A 25,335-nucleotide genomic window follows, 5' to 3' on the forward strand; every position below is an offset into this window, starting at 1 on the left:
GGGGGTTACAGAGCCAGCCATGTAGGCTTCTTCATCAGTCTATGTCAGAGACTCCCACATTACCATGTTTAACGTAAGAATTTATTGTCCCAAGAAGCGACTGCACTATCCCCTAGTGGAATGCATAATAGGTGGTTATGTTAACTACTCAATACTGATTGAACGGCACATACCTGAATGGGACTCGGCTCTCATTTAAATAGGCTTTCACACTGCTGACATCAGATGCATTCACAAAGAAATGGACTGCTTTTCTCTTCTCAATAAGTTCAGCTGTCACTGGCTGCCAGAGAACAACCTGCTATTTCAAGGGGAAAGTAGATAAAGAAAAAAAAAAAAAAGGTTGTTCACATTGTTTTCATTTTCAAAAAAAGGGGGGGGTTATTTCCTAGCCACTGGTTCCCATTTAGACACTTGAGAAAATAAACATTTATTTGAAAAGAGTTTTATTTTTCTCTGTAACCCCAATTGCTAAAGAGGGACTGAAATATATAAGGAATTCAATATGAACCAGACAAATATACAGATGAGAACATAGCACACTTAGAAATTAAACCAATATAAAAATAAATAGGGAAGGAATTACCTCATGTGTTGTTGTAATATTCTGTAGAATTTGAACTTGCCTAGAAGTTCTAGGAAGAGCAGATATAACCTGGCCACTAGGAAAAAAACATAGAGGGTTTGGTAATTAATTTTTTTAGTAATTATTTTTTTAAAGTAAAATATAGATAGGCCTGGGAGGTGGAATGGAGGGTAAAGTTTTGGAGCCATCCTTACTGTTGCATAGACCAGAATGACACCTCTCTCTCTTACTAATAAACAAATCTTTAATAAAAGTAAACATAAGCACTGAAAGAGACTTCTGGGTAGCCATAGAAGGGAAACAAATTTAAAGTGTGAAATTAAAGATCTCAGAATAGACTTAGTGTTAACAAGAGAATATATATTTATTCTTTTTGCTCCTAAGCAATTGTAAAATCACAAGCTCTCTTGAATGGGAATTGGTTTGCACAGTACTTACTTCTCTGGTGAGCTATGTGTTTCTCAATTTGAAACACTAACTATTTGAAGTGGGCCAGCAAAATAGCTCACAATAGATAATGTGTTACTTTGCCATGTACCCAACACAAGGTTGGTTTGTGCCTGGACCCCATCACACTGAAGGAAGCTTTGGTGTGGTGGCCCTTCTCTCTTCTCTCTGTCTTATCTACCTACCTACCTACCTACCTATCTACCTAAAAAATTAAAAAATGAACAAGTATTTGATGCAGAGGAGAGTATTTATGTAAACATGAGCCTATTACATAATAAAGTGACTACCTGTGAACATATTACCCTGCCTAGGAAATCTTATTGTTGTCTTGAAGATCCTTTGGTGTCTGTCAGGAAGACAGGAGAGATAGATAGAGAGGGAAAGACACCATAGCACTGAAGCTTCCTCCAGTGCAGTGTAAGCCAGACTTAAGCCTTCATACTACATGACTTCTGAGCTTTACCAGCTGAATGGTTGTGAAATGAAATCTTCTAGTGTGTTTGATTGATTTCTTAGTTACTAATGAAGTTGAGCTGTTTCTGTTCTATTATTTTGTGATGATTGGCTCATCTAACATCTTTATTTTTATAGCATAGACACTCATCCCCTTTTAGTTACATGTATTATAAATACCCTCTACTAGTTTGTATTTTTTTCCCTTTCTTTCTTCATTTAGTAGTGTCAGATACCTAACCCAGGGTATCATGCAAGCACTCCAGTTCTGACGCACTTTCTTAACCTAATATTTTAATTTTTATTTTTTATCTATTATTAACAGTTTGATACAAGATAGTAAGATTACAATGTATAGTTCCACACCACACCCACTACCAACGTTCTGTATCCCCACCCTCCAAAGATAGCCACCATAATTCTCACACGTCTTACAGTTTGCTTGTTTCTGTTTCTTTCGTTTTTTTTTTTTTTGGCAAGTTTGTGTAAATCAGGTCTCTAGATTCCACCTGTGAATTAAACCATCTGGTACTTGTCTTTTATCTCTCTCTCTTTTTAAAAGAGATTTATTATTAATGAGAGAGACAGAGCCAGAGCATCACTCTAGCATAGACAATGCTGGGTACCAAGTGCAGGACCTCATGCTAGTCAATCTAGTTTTATTTTATTTATTTATTTATTTGTTTATTTTGCCTCCAGGATTATCACTGGGGCTTGGTGCCTGAACTATGAGAATCCACTGCTCCTGGAGGCCATTTTCCCCCACTTTGTTGCCCTTATTCTTGTTATTATTGTTGGACAGGACAGAGAGAAATTGAGAGAGGAGACAGAGAGGAGGAGAGAAAGATAGACACCTGCAGACCTACTTCACCACTTGTGAAGCGACTCCCTACAGTTGGGGAGCCAGGGGCTCGAATTGGGATCCCTACGCCAGTCCTTGCGCTTCACACCATGTGCACTTAACCCACTGTACTACCATACTGGCCCCCTCTTTTATCTATTTACTTGTTTCACTAAACACAATCAACTCCAGTTTCACCTATTTTGTTCCAAAGGACACAATATCATCTTTTTTGATTGCAGAGTAATATTCTATGTCCACTTGATAAATGCCTAAGAGTGGTATTTCTGGATCATAAGGTAATTCCATTTTTATTTGTTTAAGGACTGTCTACACAATCCTCCAATGGTTGTCCCAATTTTTAAATTTTATTTGCTTTTTTTTTTTTCCTCCAGAGTTATCGCTGGGGCTCGGTGCCTGCACTATTAATCCACTGCTCTTGGAGGCCATCTTTTTTTCATTGTTGTTGTTGCTGTTATTGTTGTTGCTGGATGGGACAGAGAGAAACTGAGAGAGGAGGGGAAGACAGAGAGGGGGGAGAGAAAGATAGACACCTGCAGATCTGCTTCACCGCTTGTGAAGCCACCCCGTTGCAGGTGGGGAGCCAGGGGCTTGAACCCATGTGCTTGTTGGCCCTACTGTGTGTGTTTAACATGATACGCTACTGCCCGGTCCCCTTTATTTCTAATCCTCTCAAAGCACTGCTCTACTGTCCATAGAGTTCTCTAGTTGCCCTCATGTGGGGCTAAGGGCGGAACATGAGGCCTCAAGCATGCAAGCTGATGCTCTACCACTTAGTCCTTTCGCGGGCTTTCTATTTTTACCCATTATTTCTCTGTAAGCTTGTGCTTTTGAATGTGTTCCTTGAGTGTGCTTACCTCATCCTGGGGTCATAAAGATAGTCTCCTATTCTTTTTTTGTCTTACTCATTAAGTTTATGTTTGCTTATATAGAAAGAACTGAAGTTATTTCTCTCTTTTAAGCACTTCTATTCATCATTGGCACATTCCCCCAGGAGTCAGTGTGTGAATTCTGTCATCTATAAATTCCATATTGTTTGGTGATGGCAGCAGGGGTTTCTCATGCTGTTCCTTGTTTCTGGGAACATAGAAACACCGCACTTTCCAGTCTTCCATGGGACTGTGCTGCGGCCATGTGCCAATAATAACATAAGATACTAACTGGGTGACTACCTACAAGAATTCTCTGGAATTCTTTGTAACTTTTTTTTGTAACTCTGAAAGTATTCCAAATAGATGTTTTATGAGAAACATGCATCAAGAGGCCGGGTGGTGGCACACCTGGTTGAGCGCACATGCTACAATGCACAAGGACCAAGGTTCAAGTCCCCGGTCCCCACCTGCAGGGAGAAAGCTTCACAAGTGGTGAAGCAGGGCTGCAGGTGTCTCCCTGTCTCTCTCTCCCTCTGTCACCCCCTTCCCTCTCCATTTCTGGCTGTCTCTATCTAATAAATAAATTTTTTAAAAAATTCAAAAAAAAACAAACATGCATCGAGTCTCAAAGCACAGAGACAATCAACAGTTGGAAATCAACAGTTAGGAAAGGGGAATTCTGTGACATATGATTTATAATAATTTAGAAAATCCCAATTAAAATATTGTACATTATGTAAATAAGCCTTAGAAGATTTGATTATCAAAAAAGAGAGAGAGAGAGAGAGTAGCTCACAGAAACAACAGAGTAGGGAAATTTAAGTCTATCCCTGGTATAATTTTAGTATGAACTATTGAGCCAGTACTTAAGAATATGTGTGAATGATGAATTCACTTTCATCACTTCACCTTGGATGGAGTTTAATGGAATCAAGTTAAATGAGATAATTCCCAAAAGGGAAGGATGGATACTGGATGACTCCATGCATAGGCAGAATTTAAACAACAAAGACAGACGTGGAAAACACAAAGTGAAGCTTGTATTGGGTTTGGTGTATTGTACCAAAGCAAAGGACCTTGGGAATGAGGGCAGGGAAGGGGTTGGGACTTGGGAGGGGGAGCACTGAGGTTCTGGTGCATGATGGTGGAAAAGGACCCAAACTGGGGGTGAGAGTTCTTCTGCAGAGACCTGGCATGGGGAGATAAAAAAAACTTGTACCCATGTGTGAACAACTGTACGATAAACCATTAAATCCTCCCCCCCCAAAATGATAAAACAAGAAGAAAAAAAGAATATGTGCTCTAGGCCATAAAAGTGCAGGGTTATTCACAGTAACAACTAGAAACCATATGTAAATATGCTTGTAAATAACAGAAGTATTGGATGGTGGTAGTGTCTCCATTTTCTAGAATGATTTATCCCCAGTATAAAGCATAAGTTATATTTGTAGTCGTTAACTTGAAGGAGATTTACATGATGTATTAAGAAAGAGAGAAGCAAGATATGGAGAATTCTCTGAAATACGGTCCTACCTTTTGTTAAAAATAAATTAGAAACAGGAAAATCATGTGTCGAAAGCGGGAGAAAGTCATAAATAAATAAGCAACACACTGTCAACATTGATTGGGGGGGGGGAGGAGCAGCAGCTGAAGGACTGGGTAGGTGAGGGGAGGGGAGAGAATACAGGATTTTTTTTTTTTGCCTCCAGGGTTATTGCTGGGGCTCAGTGCCTGCACTACTAATCAACTACTCCAGGAGGCCATTTTTCTCCCCCTTTTGTTGCCCTTGTTGTTATTGTTGCATAGGACAGAAACTGAGAGGAGGGAAGACAGAGAGAGAAAGACACTTGTAGGTCTGCTTCACTGCCCAGCCCCCGGGGTTATTATTATTATTTTCTCTCCAGGGTTATCATTGGGGCTCAGGGCCTGCCCTACAAATCCACTGCTCCTGGAGGCAATTTTTTCCCCTTATTGTTGCCCTTGTTGCAGTTATTTTTTTCGTTGTTGTTGGATAGGACAGAGAGAAATGAAGAGAGGAAGGGAAGACAGAGAAGGGGAGAGAAAGATAGACACCTGCAGACCTGCTTCACTGCTTGTGAAGTGACTCCCCTGCAGGTGGGGAGCCGGGGCTCGAACCCATCATTACGCCGGTCCGTGCACTTAACCCTCTGTGCTACTGTCATCCCCCCCAGGATTATTTTTAAGGCATATGTCTTTATAGTGCTGCCTAGAAAAAGGATATTTGGGGGTCAGGCAGTAGCACAGCGAGTTAAGTGCACATGGCATGAAGAGCAAGGACTGGCGCAAGAATCTTGGTTCAACCCCACAGCTCCCCACCTGCAGGGGGGGTCACTTCAGAAGCAGTAAAGCAGGTCTGCAGGTGTCTATCTTTCTCTCCCCCTCTCTGTCTTCCCCTCCTCTCTCCATTTCTCTCTCTCCTGTCCAACAACAACAGCAATGGCAACAATAACAATAACAACAAGGGCAACAAAATGAGGAAAATGGCCTCCAGGAGCAGTGGATTCATAGTGCAGGCACCAAGCCCCAGCAACAAAATTATACATGGGTATGTATAGGGAAATACACAAAAGGACGATCACCACAAAGTTAACATTTTCTCTGAGTGATGCATTTTTGGTGTTTCCCCTAATTTTACATCTTTTCCCCCATCTTATCTACTTTTTAGAAGTCAAAAGAACTCATTCTTTTACTTAGGAAAAGAAAACTATGAAAAGGTTGCTCTGAGGGTTGGGGAGACAGCACAGTGGTAGTGTACAAGACTTGCAAGACCGAGGCCCCAGAGTTACCAGATTCAACCCTTGGCACCACACTATGACAGCGATGAGCAGTGCTCTGATCTCTCTCTCTCATGAATGGAATATGAGCTCAGACTGACAGGGATGCAGAGGTTACACAGGCTCCTGTGCTAAATATGAATAGACATGGACCCAAGATCAGATCAACGGGGTTTATGGTTAATGTTATTTATATACTTTTCCCATATTTGGAACTTTCTATCTGCCCTTATCCAGCTTCTAGTCCTGTCCTCAACTCTGATACCATCTTCCCAGACAATATTCCTAGCCCACCTGCATGTTAGCTGTCGAGCCTAGGAAAAAAATTACTGAAGTCATGGGCCCCTTGGTATATACCTAAAATAGACCGCCTAGCTTCTTCCAACAGGAAGACCCCAAATTTCATCTGCTATACTCTTACCTTTAGGTTCCTGATTATTAAACAATTTGTCCTGTTTTATATCTTAATGCTGTTGCAGCCGCCAAGTTGCAGATGCTTTCATGATATCAACCTGGATTTCCTGGGCAGACAGCTTCACCAGTGTGTCCTGGAACCTCACCTTCCCAGAGCCCTACCCAACTATGGAAAAACAAAAGCAGGCTGAGAGTAGGAATCAATCTGCCAACGCCCATGTCCAGTGGAGAAGCAATTACAGAAGCCAGACCTTCCACCTTCTGCATCCCATAAAGATCTTTGGTTCATACTCCCAGAGGGATAAAGAATAGGAAATCTTTCAATGGAGGGGATGGGATACGGAGTTCTGGTGGTGGGAACTGTGTAGAATTGTACCCCTCTTATCCCACAATCTTGTCAATCATTATTAAATCACTAATAAAATTTTATTTTAAAAATAAAATGACTATTAAATGAATAATATTTTTAGAGCTACTCTGACTGATAAAGTGATGGTTGAGCTTTTTGAGATGCAGGAGAAAACTCCCATCAGCACATTAGTTGTTTTTAAATGTCTTCTGAGTAGCTAGAGAGAGGGCTTACATGGGGATAGTGTCAGACTGGCATGTCTGAAATTCCTGGTTCCGTCTCCAGCATCCACAAGTACCAGAATGGTATTTTGATTTATCTCTCTGTCTCATATAAGACACTCCCTCTTATGTAAAGAGTAACACACACACACACACACACACACACACACACACACACACACACACACACTTTTAATAGAGTATAATCACCCAGTGGATTTTTCCAGCTTTAACGGGTATATTCAATCTAGTATATTCGGATCTGAAAATTTATTTTATCCCTTTTGTCACCACCCTCCACCAAGATAGATCTACCATGCCTCTTTCACTTAGTGGCCCTGGCCAGGAAGCAATGATTTCTCATTAGCATTATAATGGAGTGACACTGAACACAATGCTATTATTTGAGAACCTTCTGCATTCTCCTATCAGCATAAAAAAAAGGCTTCAGAAGCGTGAGGGAAACAGCATAACAAGTATGCAAAGGACTCTCACACCTGAGACTTTGAGGTCCCAGGTTCAATCATTAGCACTATCAAAAGCCAGAGCTGAGCAGTGCTCTGGTAAAACAAATAAACAAAAACCCAGGTAAAAAAACATAAGGCTGCAGAAATAGCTGATATTCCTTTGAAACAGATACCAGTATATTGTTATAGTTCTGTTTGTCTAACAGAGAGGTGACCTATTCTGATGTCCTGGATGTGATGTAAATCTTGGATCAGGTGAGTACGAGGTGGCAAGTGCACTGGAGGCTTTGATGAGATACATGTGACACTGACTAATAAAATAGAATTGAGAAATAATAATCCAGAAATAATTCCCCACACATATGGACATCTAATTTTTGACACGGGTGCCTAAAATATTAAATGGAAAGTGGACAGTCTTTTCAACATATGGTGTTTGGAAAGTTGGGTTGAAACATGCAGAAGAATAAAACTGGATCACTACCACACACAAAAGTAAACTTTAAATGAATCAGTGATTGGCATGTTAAATCAGAAACCATAAAATATTTAGAGGAAAACACTGGTGGGGGGTGGGGGGGAGTTTGGGCGGTAGCGCAGCAGGTTAAGTGCACATGGCAGAAAGCACAAAGACCAACGTCAGGATTCCAATTCAAGGCCCGGCTCCTCACCTGCAGGGGGGTTGCTTTGCAAGCAGTGAAGCAGGTCTGCAGGTGTCTATCTTTCTCTCCCCCTCTCTGTCTTCCCCTCTTCTCTCGATTTTTCTCAGTCCTATCCAACAACGACATCAACAACAACAATAATAACCACAACAACGATTTAAAAAAAAAAAAAAGGCAACAAAAAGGAAAAAAAATAGCCTCCAGGAGCAGTGGATTTGTGGTGCAGGCACCAAGCCCCAGCAATAACCATGGAGGGAAAAAAAAAAAACAACCACTGACAGGACTCTTTTTGATCTAAGTTTTAAAGGCATCTTCAATGACTCAAGTCCAACTGCAAGGAAAACAAAAGCACAAATAAACCAACTGGACTACATCAAACTGAAAAGCTTCTGCTTAGCACAAGGAACTGCCACCAAAACAGAGACTCCTTACAGAATTGGAAATCTTGTGGGGGTAGATACCATGATGGCTATGCAAAGAGACTTTCATGCCTGAGGCTCTGAAGTCCCAGGTTCAATCCCCCCACAGCATTCTAAACCAGAACTGAGCAGTGCTTTGGTTAAAAAAAAAAAAATGGAGGAAATCTTTATATGCCATATATCAGATAAAAGGCTAGTAATCAGGGGCTGGGCGGTGGTTAAGTACACATATCACCATGGTTAAAGATCCAGGTTCGAGTCCCCGCTCTCCACCTCTGGGGGAATGCTTCATGATTGATGAAGCAGGTCTGTGAATGTCTATCTTTCTCTCTGCCTCTCTAGCTCCCCTCCCCTAGTAATTTCTCTCTGTTCTGTCAAATAAAAATAGAAAGGAGAGGGGGTGGGGTGGTAGCACAGTGGGTTAAGTGCACGTAGGGATCTGTTTGTCTCCCCACCTGCAGGGGAGTCTCTTCACAAGCGGTAAAGCAGGTCTGCAGGTGTCTGTCTTTCTCTCCCTCTCTGTCTTCCCCCTCTCTCCGTTTATCTCTGTCCTATCCAACAACGAACAACATCAACAATAACAATAATAACCACAGTGAGGCTACAACAACAAGGGCAACAAAAGGGGGAAAAAATGGCCTCCGGGAGCGGTGGATTCACGGTGCAGGCACTGAGCCACGGTGCAGGCACTGAGCCCCAGCAATAACCCTGGAGGGAAAAAAAAAATAGAAAGGAGAAAAAAAAAAAAGAAAAAAAAAAGGCCACCAGAGCAGTGGATTTGTAGTGCTAGCACTGAGCACCAGTAATAACCCTGATGGTAGTTTAAAAAAATAAAGGGTTAGTAATCAAAATATATAAAGAGCTCACCAAACAGAAAAAAAAAATCCAAAAATGGGGAGAAGATATAGTCAGAAGGATTTTCACCAAAGGGCCAACAGAAAAAATGCTCAAAGTTCCTGATTATCAGAGAAATGCAAATAATGACAGAGATAGAACTTTACAGCTGTGAGAATGTCATACATTAGAAAGGACAATAATGGCAGAAAAGAAAGACCCAGCCTCTGTTTGGTTAGTAGAGTAGTCTATGCCATTGTTAGTTTATAGTGAGGAAAAAAAAAAAAAAGGACAATAACAACAAGTTTTGGAGAGGTTGTAGGGGTAAGGGAACCCTTCTTTTTTTCTATTATTGTTATTATTACATTGCCACCAGGGTTATTGTTGGAGTGTGGTGCTTACATGATGAATTCACTGCTCCTGATGGCCATTTTTTCTTTTTTATTTGCTAGGACATAGAGAAATTGGAGAGGAGAGATAGAGTTGGAGTGAGACAGAAAGACACCAGGGGCTTGTGCATGGCAATGTATGTACTTAAACAGGTGCACCACTGTTCAGCCTCCTAACGAAACACTTCTACACTGCTGGTGGTAAATCAAAGTGGTCAAACCCCTATGGAGAACAGTTTGGACAACTCTCAGAATGCTAGAAACAGAATTAAGGAAATTCCTCTCCTGAGAATATATTCTAAGGAAATAAACATATTCACCCAAAGAAATCTATATATACCTATGTTCATAGTAGCATAATTTTTTTTGCCTCCAGGGTTATTGCTGGGGCTCAGTGCCTGCACCATGAATCCACTGCTCCTAAGGCTATTATTTTTTCCTTTTTTGTTACCTTTTTTTTTTTAAATTGTTGTTGTGGTTATTACTATTGTTGTTATTGATGCCACTGTTGAATAGGACAGAGAGAAATTGAGAGAGGAGGGAAAGACAGAGGGGGAAAGAAAGATAGACACCTGCAGACCTTCTTCACCACTTTCGAAGCAACCCCCCTGCAGGTGGGGAGCCGAGGGTTCAAACTGGGATTCTGAAGCCGGTCCTTGCACTTTGAGCCATGTGTGCTTAACCCCCTGCACTACTGCCCGACCCCCAGTAGCACGATTTGTAATAGCCAAAACCTGGAAGCAACTCAGGTGTCCAACAATAAGAAAGAATACTAGTTAGCTGTTAAGAATGATGAAGTCGCACATAGTGCGATACCAGTTCGGGCCCCTGGCTCCCCACCTGCAGGGGGGTCACTTCAAATTCAGTGAAGCAGGTCTGCAGGTGTCTATCTTTCTCTCCCCCTCTCTGTCTTCCACTCTTCTCTCAGTTTCTCTGTCCTATCCAATAACAATAGCAGCAGCAGCAGCAACAACAATGAAAAAAAAGATGGCCGCCAAGAACAGTAGATTCATAGTGCAGGCACCTAGCCCCAGAGATAACCCTGAGGCAAAAAAAAAAATGAAGTCATTACCTTTGTCTCATCTTGGATGGAGCTTGAAGGCATCATGTTAAGTGAGATAAGCCAGAAAGAGAAGGATGAATACAAGGACAGAAAGGGACAACACAAAGTTAAACTTGGATTGGAAGTGGTGTACTGCACTAAAGCAAAGGACTCTGGGGAAGGGTGGCAGGGGGAGGGAGAAAGGGTATGGGATCCTGATGCATGATGGTGGAAAAGCACTGAAGTTAGGGGTGGGAGTATTTTGCAGACATCTATCATGGGGACATGAGAAATTATGCTCGTGTCAACAAGTGTACTGTAAACCACCAACCACCCCAATAAAAATATATTTTAAAAAAAATCTGTAAGTGAGAACCCCAGAAAAAGGACTGACAAAAAACAAACAAAAACAACAACAAAGAAAAAAAAGGTGTGTGTACAGCAAGAGGTGAAGACTTCTTTTCCTACAAAGAATAAACATTTGAGTCATATCATGGTTGCATCTGATATGACAGTTTCTCAGCTGGAGGCTGTGTGTATTTGAACATGACTCAAGGACTCAAAAGACACACAGTTCTTTTTTTTTTGTCTCCAGGGTTGTCGCTGGGACTCAGTGTCAGCAGTACAAATCCACTGTTTCTGGTGGCCATTTTTAAAAAAATTTTATTGGATAGGATAGAGAGAAATTGAGAGGGGTAGGGGAGAGAGGTAGGTAGAAGAAGAGAGAGGGAGAGAGAAAGGGAGAGAGAGATTAGGAGATAGATGCACCTGCAGATCTGCTTCACTGCTTGTGAAGCACCCCATCTACAAGTGGGGATCTGGGGACTCAAACCCAGATCCTCGGGCAGTTCTTTGTGCTCAGTACTATGTACCCTTAACTAGATGTGCCACTGCCCAATCCCAATTTTTAACTTTTTGTATCATAGTAGGGGAAGATGCTTACCATATAGAATGTAACAGGGCAGTGGGAAATAGGAAATAACGGTGGTTGGGCAGTGGCACACCCAGTTAAGCACACATGGTGCTACGCGCAAGAACCCGCACAATGATCTGGGTTCAAGCCTCAGCTCCGCACCTGCAGGGTTCTGCTTCATAAGCAGTGAAACAGGTCTGCAGGTGTCTATCTTTCTCTCTTCCTCTCTATCTCCTCCTCCCCTCTCAGTTTCTCTGTGTCCTATCCAGTCAAATGGAAAAAGTGGCCACCAGGAACAGTGGATTTGTAGTGCTGGCACCAAGCCCCAGCGATAACCCTGGATGCAAAAAGAGACAGACAGACAAAGAGGCACAGATATCAGAAATAACCACTTGTTTTGATTGTATCTCTGAAATGGTACAGTATTCCAACAACAATTTGGGAGGGGGGAACAGATCTTTCAGCAAAAGTAGAATGAAAAGTACAACCACAGTGAACTAACAAGTCACTTCACACAAAAAGTGAACTGAGGCTCAAAGAGGGCAAGGAGGAAATCTTCCATGTTTGTCTGACTAGTAAGTAGCTGATCTGTGGCCTCAACTCATATAGATATGGGTTCCAAGCTCTGTTATTTGGGCAACATTTGCTCGGTTACTCAAAAGATAAACACCATTATACTCATCAAAATCTGTCAGGGTTGTGAAAGATTATTTTGTGATTTTTAAAAGACTAGCGAGATGCCTTTGAACAACAGGACATGGCCCAGGGCTGCAATTTTCTTGTCTGCATTACAGCATTTTAAGGCCACTGGTGCCCTATTCCTTAAGATGAAAAGAAGCTATGAGTGGGGGCTAAGTGAACTGGTCTCCAGGCAGCAGGCAGTGTGTGAAGGCAACAGAAGAACACTTCCTCATGTCTGTTAATAATTCAGTGCCCCCTCTAACTCCCTCCACTCTCTCATTTACTTCTGTCCTTACTTTTTCTCGCTTTCTCATTCTGAACAAACAGCCCCACTGGCAGCCTGCACAATTACGTAATCATGAAGGGGCAAGATTCATGACTCTGTTTATGTGAGTCCTGATAGTATTTTGTTCTGATCCTTTATAGCATTTGGCCATTAGAAGCAAGTGAGTGGGGGCCCATCTGTCGCACACCGGGTTAAGTGCACATAGTGCGAAACACAAGGACCGGCACAAGAATCCCAGTTCCAGCCCTCAGCTCCCCACCTGTAGTGGGGGTCGCTTCGCAAGTGGTGAAGCAAGCCTGCAGGTATCTGTCTTTCTTTCCCCCTCTCTGTCTTCCCTTCCTTTCTCAATTTCTTTCTCAGCAGTGAATTCCTAGTGCAGGCACTGAGCCCTAGTGATAACCCTGGAGACAAAATAAAACACACAAAAAAAGCAAGTGAGTATGTCTCCTTTTTATGTTTTCTTTTTTTCTTTTGGCTGCCTTTCTTTTTTGGCATGTGGTTATTTATATATCTGGGGAAAAAATTTTCTTGGTTCTTGTTCCAGGACAATTAAGTGATGAGATTTATCAAAAAAGCAACTGCAAATCAGCTTATGTGAGCATAGCTGAATACAAAGTGCTATTAGGCAAATGATCCAGACAAGAAAATAATAACAAAGAGCAGCTCTAGGGAGAAAACCCAGACTGTTAGCTCTTTTTAGAAGGGGTTATGTTGTTGCTCCTAGAAATAATTCATCAGTCTGTTGTACTGAATGAAATTAGATTTCCCTGTTAGCTTCAGTAATAGACCATTCCTGGAAAAGCAGCACTCAGAAGATTTGGTTTAAAAATATACATGTGTGTGTGTGTGTGTGTGTGTGTGTGTGTGTGTGTGTGTGTATTTCTTACTTACAGAAAGAAGACCTGATGAAGTTTCTCCCCCTTTGTTGCCCTTGTTGTTTATCATCATTGTTGTTATTGTTGTTGTTATTGCTATTGTCATTGTTGGATAGGACAGAGAGAAATGGAGAGAGGAGGGGAAGACACAAAAGGGGAGAGAAAAACAGACACCTGCAGACCTGTTTCACTGCTTGTGAGATGACCCCCCTACAGGTGGGGCGCTGGGAGCTCGAACCGGGATTTATTTTATTTTTACATATTATAAATTATTTATTTATTTTGGATAGTTACAGAGAGAAGTTGAGAAGGGAGGGATATATAGGGAGAGAGAGAGAGAGACCTGCGGTCCTCCTTCACCACTTGTGAAGCCTCTCCCCTGCAGGTGGGGACTGGAGGTTCAAACCCAGGTCCTTGCGCATTGTAACTTGTGTGTTCAACCAGATGCACCATAACCCAGCCCCTGCCCCCATTTTACTATAATTATTATTGCTGGGCCTCATTACTCTGAGCCAACTTTTTCAGATAGAAAGGCACAGAGAGAGAAAGCAGGAGAATATAGCACTGAAGGTTCCTCCAGGGTCATTGCTTGAACCTGGGTGGCATGGAGGGCAAGGCAGGCCCCTCACCCCATTATGGTGTTTTTTCTCATTGTGAAGCCACATCATAAAGCTTTGGGAATATCTTGCTAATATTATAATAATATTAGTCTTATCAAGGAGTTAGTAACTATCTGATCCTGACAGTGGTCTGCAGGCCAGCTTCTAGTTCTGGAGTCAGTTCTCATACTCTCTGTTGGGCTGAGCCCAAGACCCTGGCTCATATATGCCATGTATGAAGGCCAGAGGAAGGGCCCCATCATACTGCTTGTCTCTGCACCATGTTGTCTGCTGTCTCACTGGGACTGACTCTCTTCAAATGAACTCTCATCCCAATTTCTAGATTTTTTTTTATAGATATTTGCTTGGATAGAGAGAAATTGAAAGGCAAAGGAGAAAGAAAGGCACCTGCAGCACTGCTTCACTAGTGAAGTCTTCCCTCTGCAGGTAGGAATAGGGGCTTGAACCTGGGTCCTCGCATATGGTAACATATGTGCTTAACAGAGTGGTGTCTCCACCCAGTCCCACTAGATTTTTTTTTTTTTTGAGGCAGTGCTTGTGCAGTGAATTGATGAGATGAAGCAAAAGCAGGGTTTACTGCAAGCTCTACACTTATTCTTTGATTGGTGATAAATGGTTGATTTTCCTGAGACTTCATTATCTCCTCTGTAGTGTGACATTAAAGATTTCTAGAGTTGGGACCGGGTGGTGGTGCACCTGGTTGAGCACATGTTACAGTGTGCAAGGACCCGGCCCCCCGGGCCCCACCCGCAGGGGGGAAGCTTCATGAGAGGTGAAGCAGGGCTGCAGGTGTCTCTCTGTCCCTCTCTATCACCCCCCTCTCTCTCAACTTCTAGCCAATAAATAAATAAAGATAACAAAAAAAAAAATCCTAGAGTACAGGATTGTAGGCACTTCAGTGGGCCAGTATCCCCAAGTGCCCAGTCCAGTGACTGGGGCCCCTCACAGGGGTCAATTAACCATGTGCTTCCATTCTGGCAACAGCAGAGCAACTGTCTAGAGTCTCCAGGCTGGACATGTTAGATATAAGTGTTTCTCCTGCTTTTATCTTCCTCCTAATTAAAGCCAATGACTGGGCCAGGCTAGCAAAATATCAATAGCTCAGTTATATAGTGCACTTCTTTGCCATGTGCAGCCCAGGTTTAAGCCTGGCCTCCTTCAAAAAGGAAGCTTTAGTTCTGTGGTCTCACACACAAACCCTCCCATGCCTCTCTCAAGAGAAAACAAAAATAAAATGTCAGTCACCAAGTTATGGGTAATTGAAACTATCAAGGACTGTAATCATCACATTTACTGAACAATCATAAGCTTCTGATTAATCTAGCATTATGAATCTCATGTCAGTTCACTAACAATCATTAATTGGTGATGGAATTCATTGCTTTATATTTGACAATCGTACTGAGAACAAAGAATCAGCTCACTAGAGTTAGTTCAGTGCTAATGTCCAAACACAAATTTAGGTGTAACACTCAAATTCTCTTTTCTAAAATGTTCTATGGATCTAGGTTTTTTTGGTTTTTTTTTTTTTGTTGTTGTTGTTGCTTTATTTTTGTTAGAATTTTCCCTGTCCCAAGTATATGCCTTCTCTGTTCACCATATACTAACATGAAAAAAGAAATCTATCTAGAGATAACTGGAGAAGAAAAAGGACAGTAGAAACAAAGCAAAGGATACAACATATAACATAAATAATAAACATAAATAGTGTAATATAATGAAAAATAGTAAGATTAATAACTCCCAAGTAAACTATCCATTTCCAAAGTCCTATAAATGGACTAGCTAATAAATCATAGTACACATGATCTTGAATTACTTGTGCCCTGTATTATATATGCTATTGGGTTGCCAGAAAAATCATGATGTATTTCTTTGTTTTTCTATGCAAAAATATGCCGTGGCTTTTCTGACAACCCAATATAAGTATGATTTCTTTTTGTGTTTTTTTAAATAGTTTATAGTACAGAGTCTTAAAGAGTCACTCTACTAAGCAAAATAAGAATTAGGTAGGTTCGCATGTATGTCCTTTGTAACACAGCTATTTGTCCTTTCCTATTCTGTGCTGAGTCTCCTGAATTCCTATTTGAAATCTTTTTTATCCCTCTAATGTTCTGTGTACAAGAGGAAAATGAATTTTCCATAGTTACTATGTTGTATGTGTGTTAGGGTAGAAATGATAACTTTCAAAAAAGACTAGTCCTTCAATCTCTTTAACTTGCTGAATAGACATAAATTCAGGTAGTAAATATAGGGCCACCGTGAAAGAAAACAAAAAGACAAATTCTAAATCTAGAAAGATCCTTCTGTCATTTACTATTTGTCAGAGCAACATGAAAATTTCTTTAAGAGATGACCTTCAAATGTCCCCATCCTGCTCACCATTCTAGCATACTGACCTGGAGAAGGAGGAATGCCCACCCCCATGGAGGAGGCTGTAGGGTTACCTCTGAAATGTGCAGACATGCTCACAGGAGATGAGGATGGCCACAAGGACTCCAAGACCAGAAAGCTTCATCCTAGCAATGATTCTGTTGTGACACCAAATTTTCTAAGAGAAAGGCCCGAAGAGCTGGTTATGCAAGAGCCTTCTTTACACACTGGTTAAACTGTAATGGCTTGCTCCCTCTCCTCTCTGCCAGTCCATCGACTCAGTTCCCATTTTTGTCCTCAGAAAGAAACACTGGAGACGTGTTTATGGAGTAGCAGCAGACCAACTCAACTCTCCCTGAGCAACGAGGAAAAGAAACAAAAATGACCTGAAAATTCAACAAAATATGACCAGGATATCTTCAGAAACTCACCAAGCCTCAGGTGAGTACAGGTATGTGTACAGATAAGGTTCCTGGACAGATAAGGGGTGAGGGAGAGATTCTCAGGACTAAAAAGCCATATTCAGGGACAGCTGGTGCCAAATTGGAAGATTAGCAGGTGAGGAGCACCACTTCTGGGTCCAAGTTTAACAACTTAAGAAAAAGAAAAAAAGAAAGAAAAAAAGAGGAAGAAAGAGAGGAAGAAGGGGTGGTGGAATCACCTAACCCTCAGGTGAGTACAGACACATGTGGCTTGTGGATGGAAAAGGGGTGAGGGGGAAGTTCCCAGAACTAAAAAGCCCTACACAGGGGTGGCGGGCACCAAACTGGGAGACTAGCAGCTGAGGAACACCACTTCCAGGTCCAAGTTAAAGGAACAAAAACTGTTTTTAAAAAATTATCTAGGGGGTCGGGCGGCGGCGCAGTGGGTTAAGCACACATGGCGCAAAGCGCAGGGGACCGGCATAAGAATCCCGGTTCGAGCCCCGGAGTTGCTTCACGGGCGGTGAAGCAGGTTTGCAGGTGTCTATCTTTCTCTCCCCCTCTCTGTCTTCATGGTGCAGGCACCATGGTGCAGGTACCGAGCCCAGCAATACCCTGGAGGAAAAATAAAAAAAATAAAAAATTATCTAAAAGTTCACCAGTTTACAACTGTGGCTACTTAAGTTTCCAATGCTGTTACCCCACAGAGGCTGGAACAACAGCAGGGAGTCCCTATATTGACATCAAAGACACTAAATCAGCCTGATAACTCAGGATAAACTCTTCCCTCCCCTACCAAGATATATAAACAGGGAAATAATATACCTTAGCTACAGTGCCTCCTGCTGGCACAACCAGGAAATACCACTCATAATCATTTATCCAGTGGACACTCCAGCACTAATTCAAAGGGACATATGCACCCCTCTGTTCATAGCTGCATTATTCACAATAGCCGAAGAGTAGAAGCAGACTAAATACCCACCATCAGATGACTGGCTAAAGAAGTTATGGGATATACATTCCATGGAATATCACTCTGCAGTCAGAAAGGTGATATTGTGCCCTTTGAGACAAAATGGATGGAACTGGAGGTTATTAAGCTTATCAAAATAAAGAGATGAGAGAAAACTACCAGGTAGTTTCACTCATATGTAGACTCTAAAGATCTGATTTACATGAATTTGACAAAAAAAAAAATCCAAACAAAACTGAAACAAGCAACTGTAAGACTAAGGAGAACAATGGTGGTTATCTTTTGGAGGTGGGGATATGGAACTTTGGTGATGGGTGTGGTGAAGAATTATAAATTTTACGTTTGCAATCTTGTAACAAACTATTAATAACAAACACAAAATTATGAAAAAAAAAGAAGCAAAGAAAATCCAACTTTTAATGAAATGATTCATATTAGAATAGAACCAGGAACACAAAGACAGGGAAAAATAGACATGGGAAAGGGGACAGCAAAATAGACACAGCAACATATCAAGGCCAACTTAAAAAAGACTCTTGTAGATATTTTAAGTTAGATATAATGTTCGGGATAACCACAAAACATAGCATAGCACATAAAGAAATAGAAAACATATATATAGCAGGCAAGACCATTATAGAAAACCGCCCACATGCTAGAACCTCGCCCCTTCAGAGCTCTACCCCACAGGCTGGAGGTATGGATCAACCTGCCAACACCCAAATCCAGTAGAGAAGCAATTACAGAAGCCAGAACTCCTACCTTCTATACCCCAAAAACTATTTTAATCCATACTTCCAGTGGAGGAGAAGTAATAGGAGGAAGAAGATAAGAGGGCTCCATCAGCACCCAGGGAGAGAGGAGGAAAAAGGGAGGGACATTTGGATGTAGTAATAGGGTCACGAGTGGGTTGGAAAGGAAAAGAGAACTGGACCTGGAAGAAAAAAGAGGCAATTATGTACAAATATAGACAAATAGTTGTAGAAATAATAGTTAACCCATGTCTGCATGGGTTAACTATTAGGAGAACTGCTGTGGCTTGCAATGAGGGATTGGGGATTCACAACTCTGGTGGTGGGACTGGTATGAAATTATACCCCTATTGACACGTAATTTTGTAAATAAATATTAAATCACTAATAACATAATTTAAAAAAGAAACTGGGAGTAGAATGACCATTCCCCAACATAATAAAGAGTATTTACAACAAACCCACAGCTAAGATCATTAGGAACAGCTGGAAGCTTTCCCCTAAAATTGGGAACCAGACAAGGATGTCCACTATCTCTACTATTATTCAACATATTTACAGGAGGTCCTCGCCACTGCATTCAGACAAGAAACAAAAGTTCCCCATAGGTAAAAGTCTGACTTTTGACTGCTGATAACCATACCTCACTAAGCAAAGGGTCATGATGGCTTCAAGTGGATGCTGAGTATGTAGAATTGATGACTTAATGTCTGTAAAGTAGGGTCCTTGGGGACAGGGTGAAAATCATGTTGAAAACACCTGATAGGTGTCACATACAACATACATTATCCTTGAACTGTTTATACTTGGCTAACTTGCTATGAATTTGTTTTCTCTGATGTAATTGTACTAAGCAACAATAAAAGGAGCCCAAACTTTGGTTGGGTACTGCATTTTCTGCCTTCCCCGTCTGTAGGGAACTTCCCCAGATTAAGTCCTTCTGAACAAGGCTTAAATTCAGAATTGCATGTTTGAGTCTTTCTTTCACTTCAAGTTAATGTCAGGGCTTGGAGCCCAGCACAAACCTTCCCTGAGAAATTATTTTATTAATTTAAGGTCATGAAAATATTCTTGACGATTTAATGTCTGGGCCTTGAAGCTTATGATCCATCCCAAACCAATTATTATGTATGATATGAGGAAGGCATGAAGGCTTTCTTTCTTTCTTTCTTCCTCCAGGGTTATCACTGGGGTTCGGTGCAGGCACTGCTCCCGGTGGCCTTTTTTTTTTTTTTCCATTTTATTGGATAGGATACAGAGAAATTGAGAGGGGAGGGAAAGATAGAGAGGGAGGGGGAAATATAGATACCTGCTTTGTGCAGATCTGCTTCACCACTTGTGAAGCAATCTCCTCTGCAGGTGGGGAGCCAGGGGTTCAAACTGGAATCTTTGTGCTGTTCCTTGTGCTTCTTACTATGTGCGCTTAACCCAGTGAGCCACCACTAGACCCCCAAGGCTTTCTTTACTCACCCACTCTCCCTCCCTTCCTCCTCCTTCTTTTTCTCCTCCTCCTTCTTCTCCTCCTCTTCCTCCTCCTCCTCCTCCTCCTCTTCCTCCTCCTCCTCCTCCTCCTCCTCCTCCTCCTCCTCCTCCTCCTCCTCCTCCTCCTCCTCCTCCTTCTCCTTTCTCTCTCTCTGCCAGAGCACTTCTCAGCTATGGCTTATAGTGCTGCCAGGAATTGGAGCTTCAGGCATGGAAGTTTTTTGCATAACCATTATGCTATCTCCTTGACCCTTTAACTTTCTGTATGATCACTTAATTGTTTCAGCACTAGAGGTAGAAAAGACTTCCTTTCTCCATGGTATTTGCCTTCTCTGTGTAAGATCAACTGGTAAGAATGAATCTCTACCACAAAGTTTGCAGTACTTCCCAGATCTCCATATCTGTGCTTTCTTTTTAAACTACTTTCTTTTTCTGTGTCAGGCTGGACATTCAATGATCTGGCTTCAACTTTACTCATTCTTTTTCCTGTTTTTGCAGTTTGATGATGTTTTCTGAAATGATTTTTCCTTAATTATCATGTTTATTTTCTTTTAAAAAATTATTTAGTGTGAGAGAGATTGAAAGAAGATGGAGAGAGGCCAGGTGGTGGCACACCTGGTTGAGTGCACATGTAACAATACTCAAGAACTCAGATTCGGGCCCCTGGTCCCCACCTGCAGGGGGAAAGATTTGCAAGTGATGAAGCAGGTCTGCAGGTGTCTCTCTTTTTCTTTCTTTTTTTTAAAAAATATTTATTTATTCGCTTTTGTTGCCCTTGTTGTAGTTATTATTGTTGTTATTGATGTCATTGTTGAATAGAACAGAGAGAAATGGAGAGAGGAGGGGAAGACAGAGAGGGGGAGAGAAAGACACTTGCAGACCTGCTTCACCGCCTGTGAAGCAACTCCCCTGCAGGTGGGGAGTCGGGGGTTAGAACCAGGATCCTTACACAGGTCCTTGCACTTTGCGCCACCTGCACTTAACCCACTGTGCGACTGCCCGACTCCCGGTGTCTCTCTTTCTATCCCTCTCGATTTGTGACTGTCTCTATCCAATAAATAAAGATAATAAAAAAATTTTAAAGAGTTTTGATACTTAAAACACAGATTTTAAAAAAAGAAGATGGGGGGGAGTATGAGGGAGAGAATGATAGATCCAAACACTGATCAGCTCTGGCAAAAGGTGGTACCATGGGTTGAATCTGTGGCCTCTGGCATATTAACTGGCGCTCCCACAGACTGAGCAGCTTATCTGTCATATTTGCATGCCTGCCCTTTATGTTTGGATTTTATTTCTCCCACTACTGCATTACCCTGTCAGTTCATGCATGTTGTCATTGGGGACTGTTCTGCACCTGATTCTTTTGACCATTTTCTCCTTTGAGGACAGATCACACTTTCTTGCTTTTATCCTGTTTATCATCATATTTGTTAAATGCCGGTGGTGATGTATAAAATGACAGTATAGACTAAAGTAACTAGTATTTATGCCAGACTGGGTTACAAATCTTCTCTCAGACCACTTCAGGACTGAGACAGTCCAGGCTATAATTGAGCTTGTGTTGAATTCTGTTATTCTAATTAAACTTTCTGTCAGCAAAGTTGTGAGATTATTTGAAGGAAGGATTAATCTCTCCTTTTTTCCAATTGCCAGGGAGAAGTGTCACTTCAGTTCTCTAGGCCCAGACTTCCAGCACCATAGTAGGGACACTTGTAGTTCTCCTGCCTCTCCTTTATCATAGGTAGCTGTCCTGTGATGTTTATAATTCATACAACTCTGGAAAGATCCATAGAAGTTCAAAATAGAAAGTAGAAATAGACACTAACAAAACAGACACAGGCTAGTGTGGGATAATAATGCACTATCAAGGCACAAAAAGACAGAGGGATCTCAACAGCATGATGTTAAGAGAAAAAAAAATCTGTAGAAACTACTGATGGGATTGAGCGGTGGTGCACCTTGTTGAACACACATGTTACCATGTGCAAGGATCTAGGTTCCCCCAGTCCCCACTGGCAGGGGGAAATCTTTGAGAGCAGTGAAATAGAGCTACTATTACAGTAGTCTCTCTCTCTCTCTCTCTCTCTCTCTCTCTCTCTCTCTCTCCCTCCCCCCCCAACTTCCTCTTCCCTCTCAATTTCTCTGTGTCCAGAAAATAAACTATTTTTTAAAAAAGAAAAAGCTACCAAGTACTGTAACATCTGAAGAAAAGGTAAGTAGTTGCCAAAGATTTAGAAAGAGTGAAAGAAGGATGCAGAAGAGGGATGTGGGATTATCCAGGACAGTGATGCTATTCTGTATGATACAACAGTGAGCAACACCTGTCATCAGACATTTGTTTAGATCCACAAATTCCACAACACAGAGTGAATCCTTATGAGAACTATGGACTTTAGTTAAAATAAAGTGTCAATACTGGCCCATCGATTGGGAATACTTTTATGTTTATGACCCATCTCATACCCACACTAACACAATGGTAAATGGAGTGTGAGGAGAGGGGCATGTGAAAACTCTTCTTTTTTGTTTTGTTTTTAATCAGCTGTTCTGTGAACCTATACCTGCTCTAAACTAGCCTATCAATTTAAAAGAGGGTGGCTGAGCTAAAAACCAGACAAAGTAAGTTCAGTCAATACAAGAGCATTAAACTGGGGGGTGGGGATCAATCAGTACTGATAACAGCATAAATACTATACAACCACATCATTAAACTTTATGAGTTGAACAAAATGCAAACTGAAAATAAAATGCAAAATGTGATGAGACTACAAGGATAAATAAAATAAGGACATAAAAAAAAAAAAAGAAATACTTGAGCCCAGTGTCATTAGGTGACCATAGCTTAGTTAAGTAGACACACAGAGACACAGACAACATATGGCCTGTGTCCCAGTGGGGAACAGATGGCTCGTTCTACACAAACATTTGACCTTCTTTCCCTCATCTTTCTTTCTCCCCTTTCTTCCCACCTCCAGGTTCCTGACAAAAGTAAAATGTCAGTAAAGTTCCTAGGCAACATTGCTTATGTAGAAATAATTCCCACTGAGTAAATTATACATCCAGACTGGGGGGAAACCATGAATGAGCTGATAAGGACAGCATTGTCCCAGTTTCTCTGAATGTGGGAACTCTCATAACTAGGACGGTCTACCTAGGGTCTCGTAAGCTATACGTATGGAGCCATTGCTGAAGGCTCACTGCTGTGGGGTATGGGGCTGAGATGTCAGGGCAACACTGTGTCTGCTGGATGTGGACCTCATTCCCTCACAGCCACTTGGGGAGTCCGGGAATGTTGCGGTTTCTTCACCAGCTGCTCTAAGAGCCACTCAAAATGCAAGAGCGATTTCTGACACTGTCTTGTAGGGAAGCTCTGCCTGAGACAGTTTTAGATAAGCTGCCGCTGCTGTTAAACAAGGCTGATGAAGGTTTTGTGAGTCAGAATGCTCACTTGAACCGAAGAAGACTTCCTGATAAATAATGCAAGATGGCACAGTAGAATTTGACTAACTGATGGAAAGTTTAACAGAGATATGTAGGAACTGGAGAGAAAAATTACAAGCTGCAGCTTGGCAGTAATGCACCCTGCTGAGTGCGCATGTTGTCATGTGTAAGAATCCAGGTTCAAGCCCCCTGTTGGTCTCTACCTGCAAGGGGGGAATCTTCGTGAGTGGTGAAGAAGTGCTGCAAGTATCTCTCTCTCTCTCTCTCTCCTCAGTTTCTCTCTGTCCTATCAAATAAGTAAATATTGAAAAAAGAAACATTATATGTGATAATTTAGTACATTAAGCTTAACGGCAAATTGGCAGCATAAGGATACAAACCTGAAGGCAGGAAGAGCCATATGGGGAAGGTTGCTGACAGGCCTGTGATACCCAGTATGAACATTCAGTCAGTGTGTGCTCATCCTACAGGCAAGGAGCAAGGGGACTGAAATCCTGACCTCACTTTCTAACTTTCCTTTGTTCCTCTGCTGTTTTTCATGGTTGAACCCAAAGAACTTGGGTCAGGTAAGGATTTCTTTATATCACAAAAAGCAGACATCACAAAAGTAAAGCAAGCAAGCAAGAAAACAAACAAACAAACAAACAAAAACCCTGGACTTAATTAAAAAGATTTGTTGGTGCCAGATGGTGGCATGTCTAATACAGTACATACACTACCATGCACAAGGACCCAGGTTCAAGTCTCTGCTTCTCACCTATGTTTGTATGTGTGTGTGTGGGGGGGCTTCACAAGTGGTGAAGCAGTGCTGCAGGTATCTCTTTTCTGTCTCCCTCACTGTCTCCCATGCTTCTCTCAATTTCTCTCTGTCCTATCAAATAAAACACAGGGGGGAAATTGTCACTAGAAGTGACAATGCATTATTGTGCAGGCACAGAGCCCCAGCAATAACTCTGGTGGCACTAGAAAAATAATAAAATAAAATAAAAATACTTGCTCTTCAGAAGACACTATTAATGAAAGTACAAAGGCAATTAAAGAGATGGAAGAGAATGTCTTCAAAATACATAACACCTAAGGGACTTGTATCCAAGCTATATAAAGAGCATCTATAAATCAGGGATATGAAGACAATTGAATTTAAAAATAGGCAAATCACACAGATGAATTATCAAATATACAAATGACCAGCAACTATATACTCAATATTGATAGTTACTAGGGAAATGCAAAGTAAGACCAATATGATATACTACTATCCTGCGGCCCTTAGGATGGCTCTAACATTAATCCCCTTAAAGTCTCATATGCTGCTTGTGGGAAAGCAAACTAGTGAAGCAATTTTACAAAACTTTACCAACTTATTATAAAGTTTAACAAATACCTACCATATCTTCCAGAATTTCTACTCCCAGATATCTGCCCAAGTGAAAAGGAAACATTGTCTATGCAGAGACCTAAGTGTTTGTAGTCCTTTAATGTTCAAAAATTTGGATGTATACAGGATTTTATTCATTATAGATTTTAAAAAAGAAGTGGGTCCAGGCAATGGTGCACACAGTTGAGCACACATGTTACCATACACAAGGATCTGGATTCAAGCCTTAGGTTCCCACCTATGAGAGGAAGCTTCACTAGTGGTGGTATACTGTTACAGGTCTCTCTCTCTCTTTCTCTCTCTCTCTCCTTCTCCCTATCT

At 41.5% G+C, this 25,335-nt stretch overlaps 1 protein-coding gene and 1 long non-coding RNA gene across 3 annotated transcripts in view; one reads left to right on the forward strand and one right to left on the reverse strand.

The window, feature by feature from the left end:
- Positions 1-16,741, reverse strand: part of CPB2 (carboxypeptidase B2) — a 62,331-nt gene extending 45,590 nt beyond the window's left edge. The window contains exons 1-3 of one of the 2 annotated variants that reach the window (XM_016187310.2): positions 16,638-16,741; positions 587-662; positions 174-298 (exon numbers count right to left, since the gene is read on the reverse strand). In XM_016187310.2, the coding sequence (XP_016042796.1) occupies positions 174-298; positions 587-662; positions 16,638-16,708 (272 nt within the window). In that variant the 5' untranslated portion in view covers positions 16,709-16,741. The remainder of the gene's footprint in view (positions 1-173; positions 299-586; positions 663-16,637) is intronic. The other variant, XM_016187309.2, reaches the window with a different exon arrangement.
- A 36-nt stretch (positions 16,742-16,777) lies between these two features.
- The window catches only part of LOC132539457 (uncharacterized), a 54,891-nt gene continuing 46,333 nt past the window's right edge, over positions 16,778-25,335 (forward strand). Inside the window, exon 1 of the long non-coding RNA XR_009550753.1 lies at positions 16,778-17,004. This is a non-coding gene — a long non-coding RNA (uncharacterized LOC132539457). The remainder of the gene's footprint in view (positions 17,005-25,335) is intronic.

Source organism: Erinaceus europaeus, chromosome 7 (genome assembly GCF_950295315.1).
Source record: "Erinaceus europaeus chromosome 7, mEriEur2.1, whole genome shotgun sequence".
In the NCBI taxonomy this organism is placed as follows: domain Eukaryota; kingdom Metazoa; phylum Chordata; class Mammalia; order Eulipotyphla; family Erinaceidae; genus Erinaceus; species Erinaceus europaeus.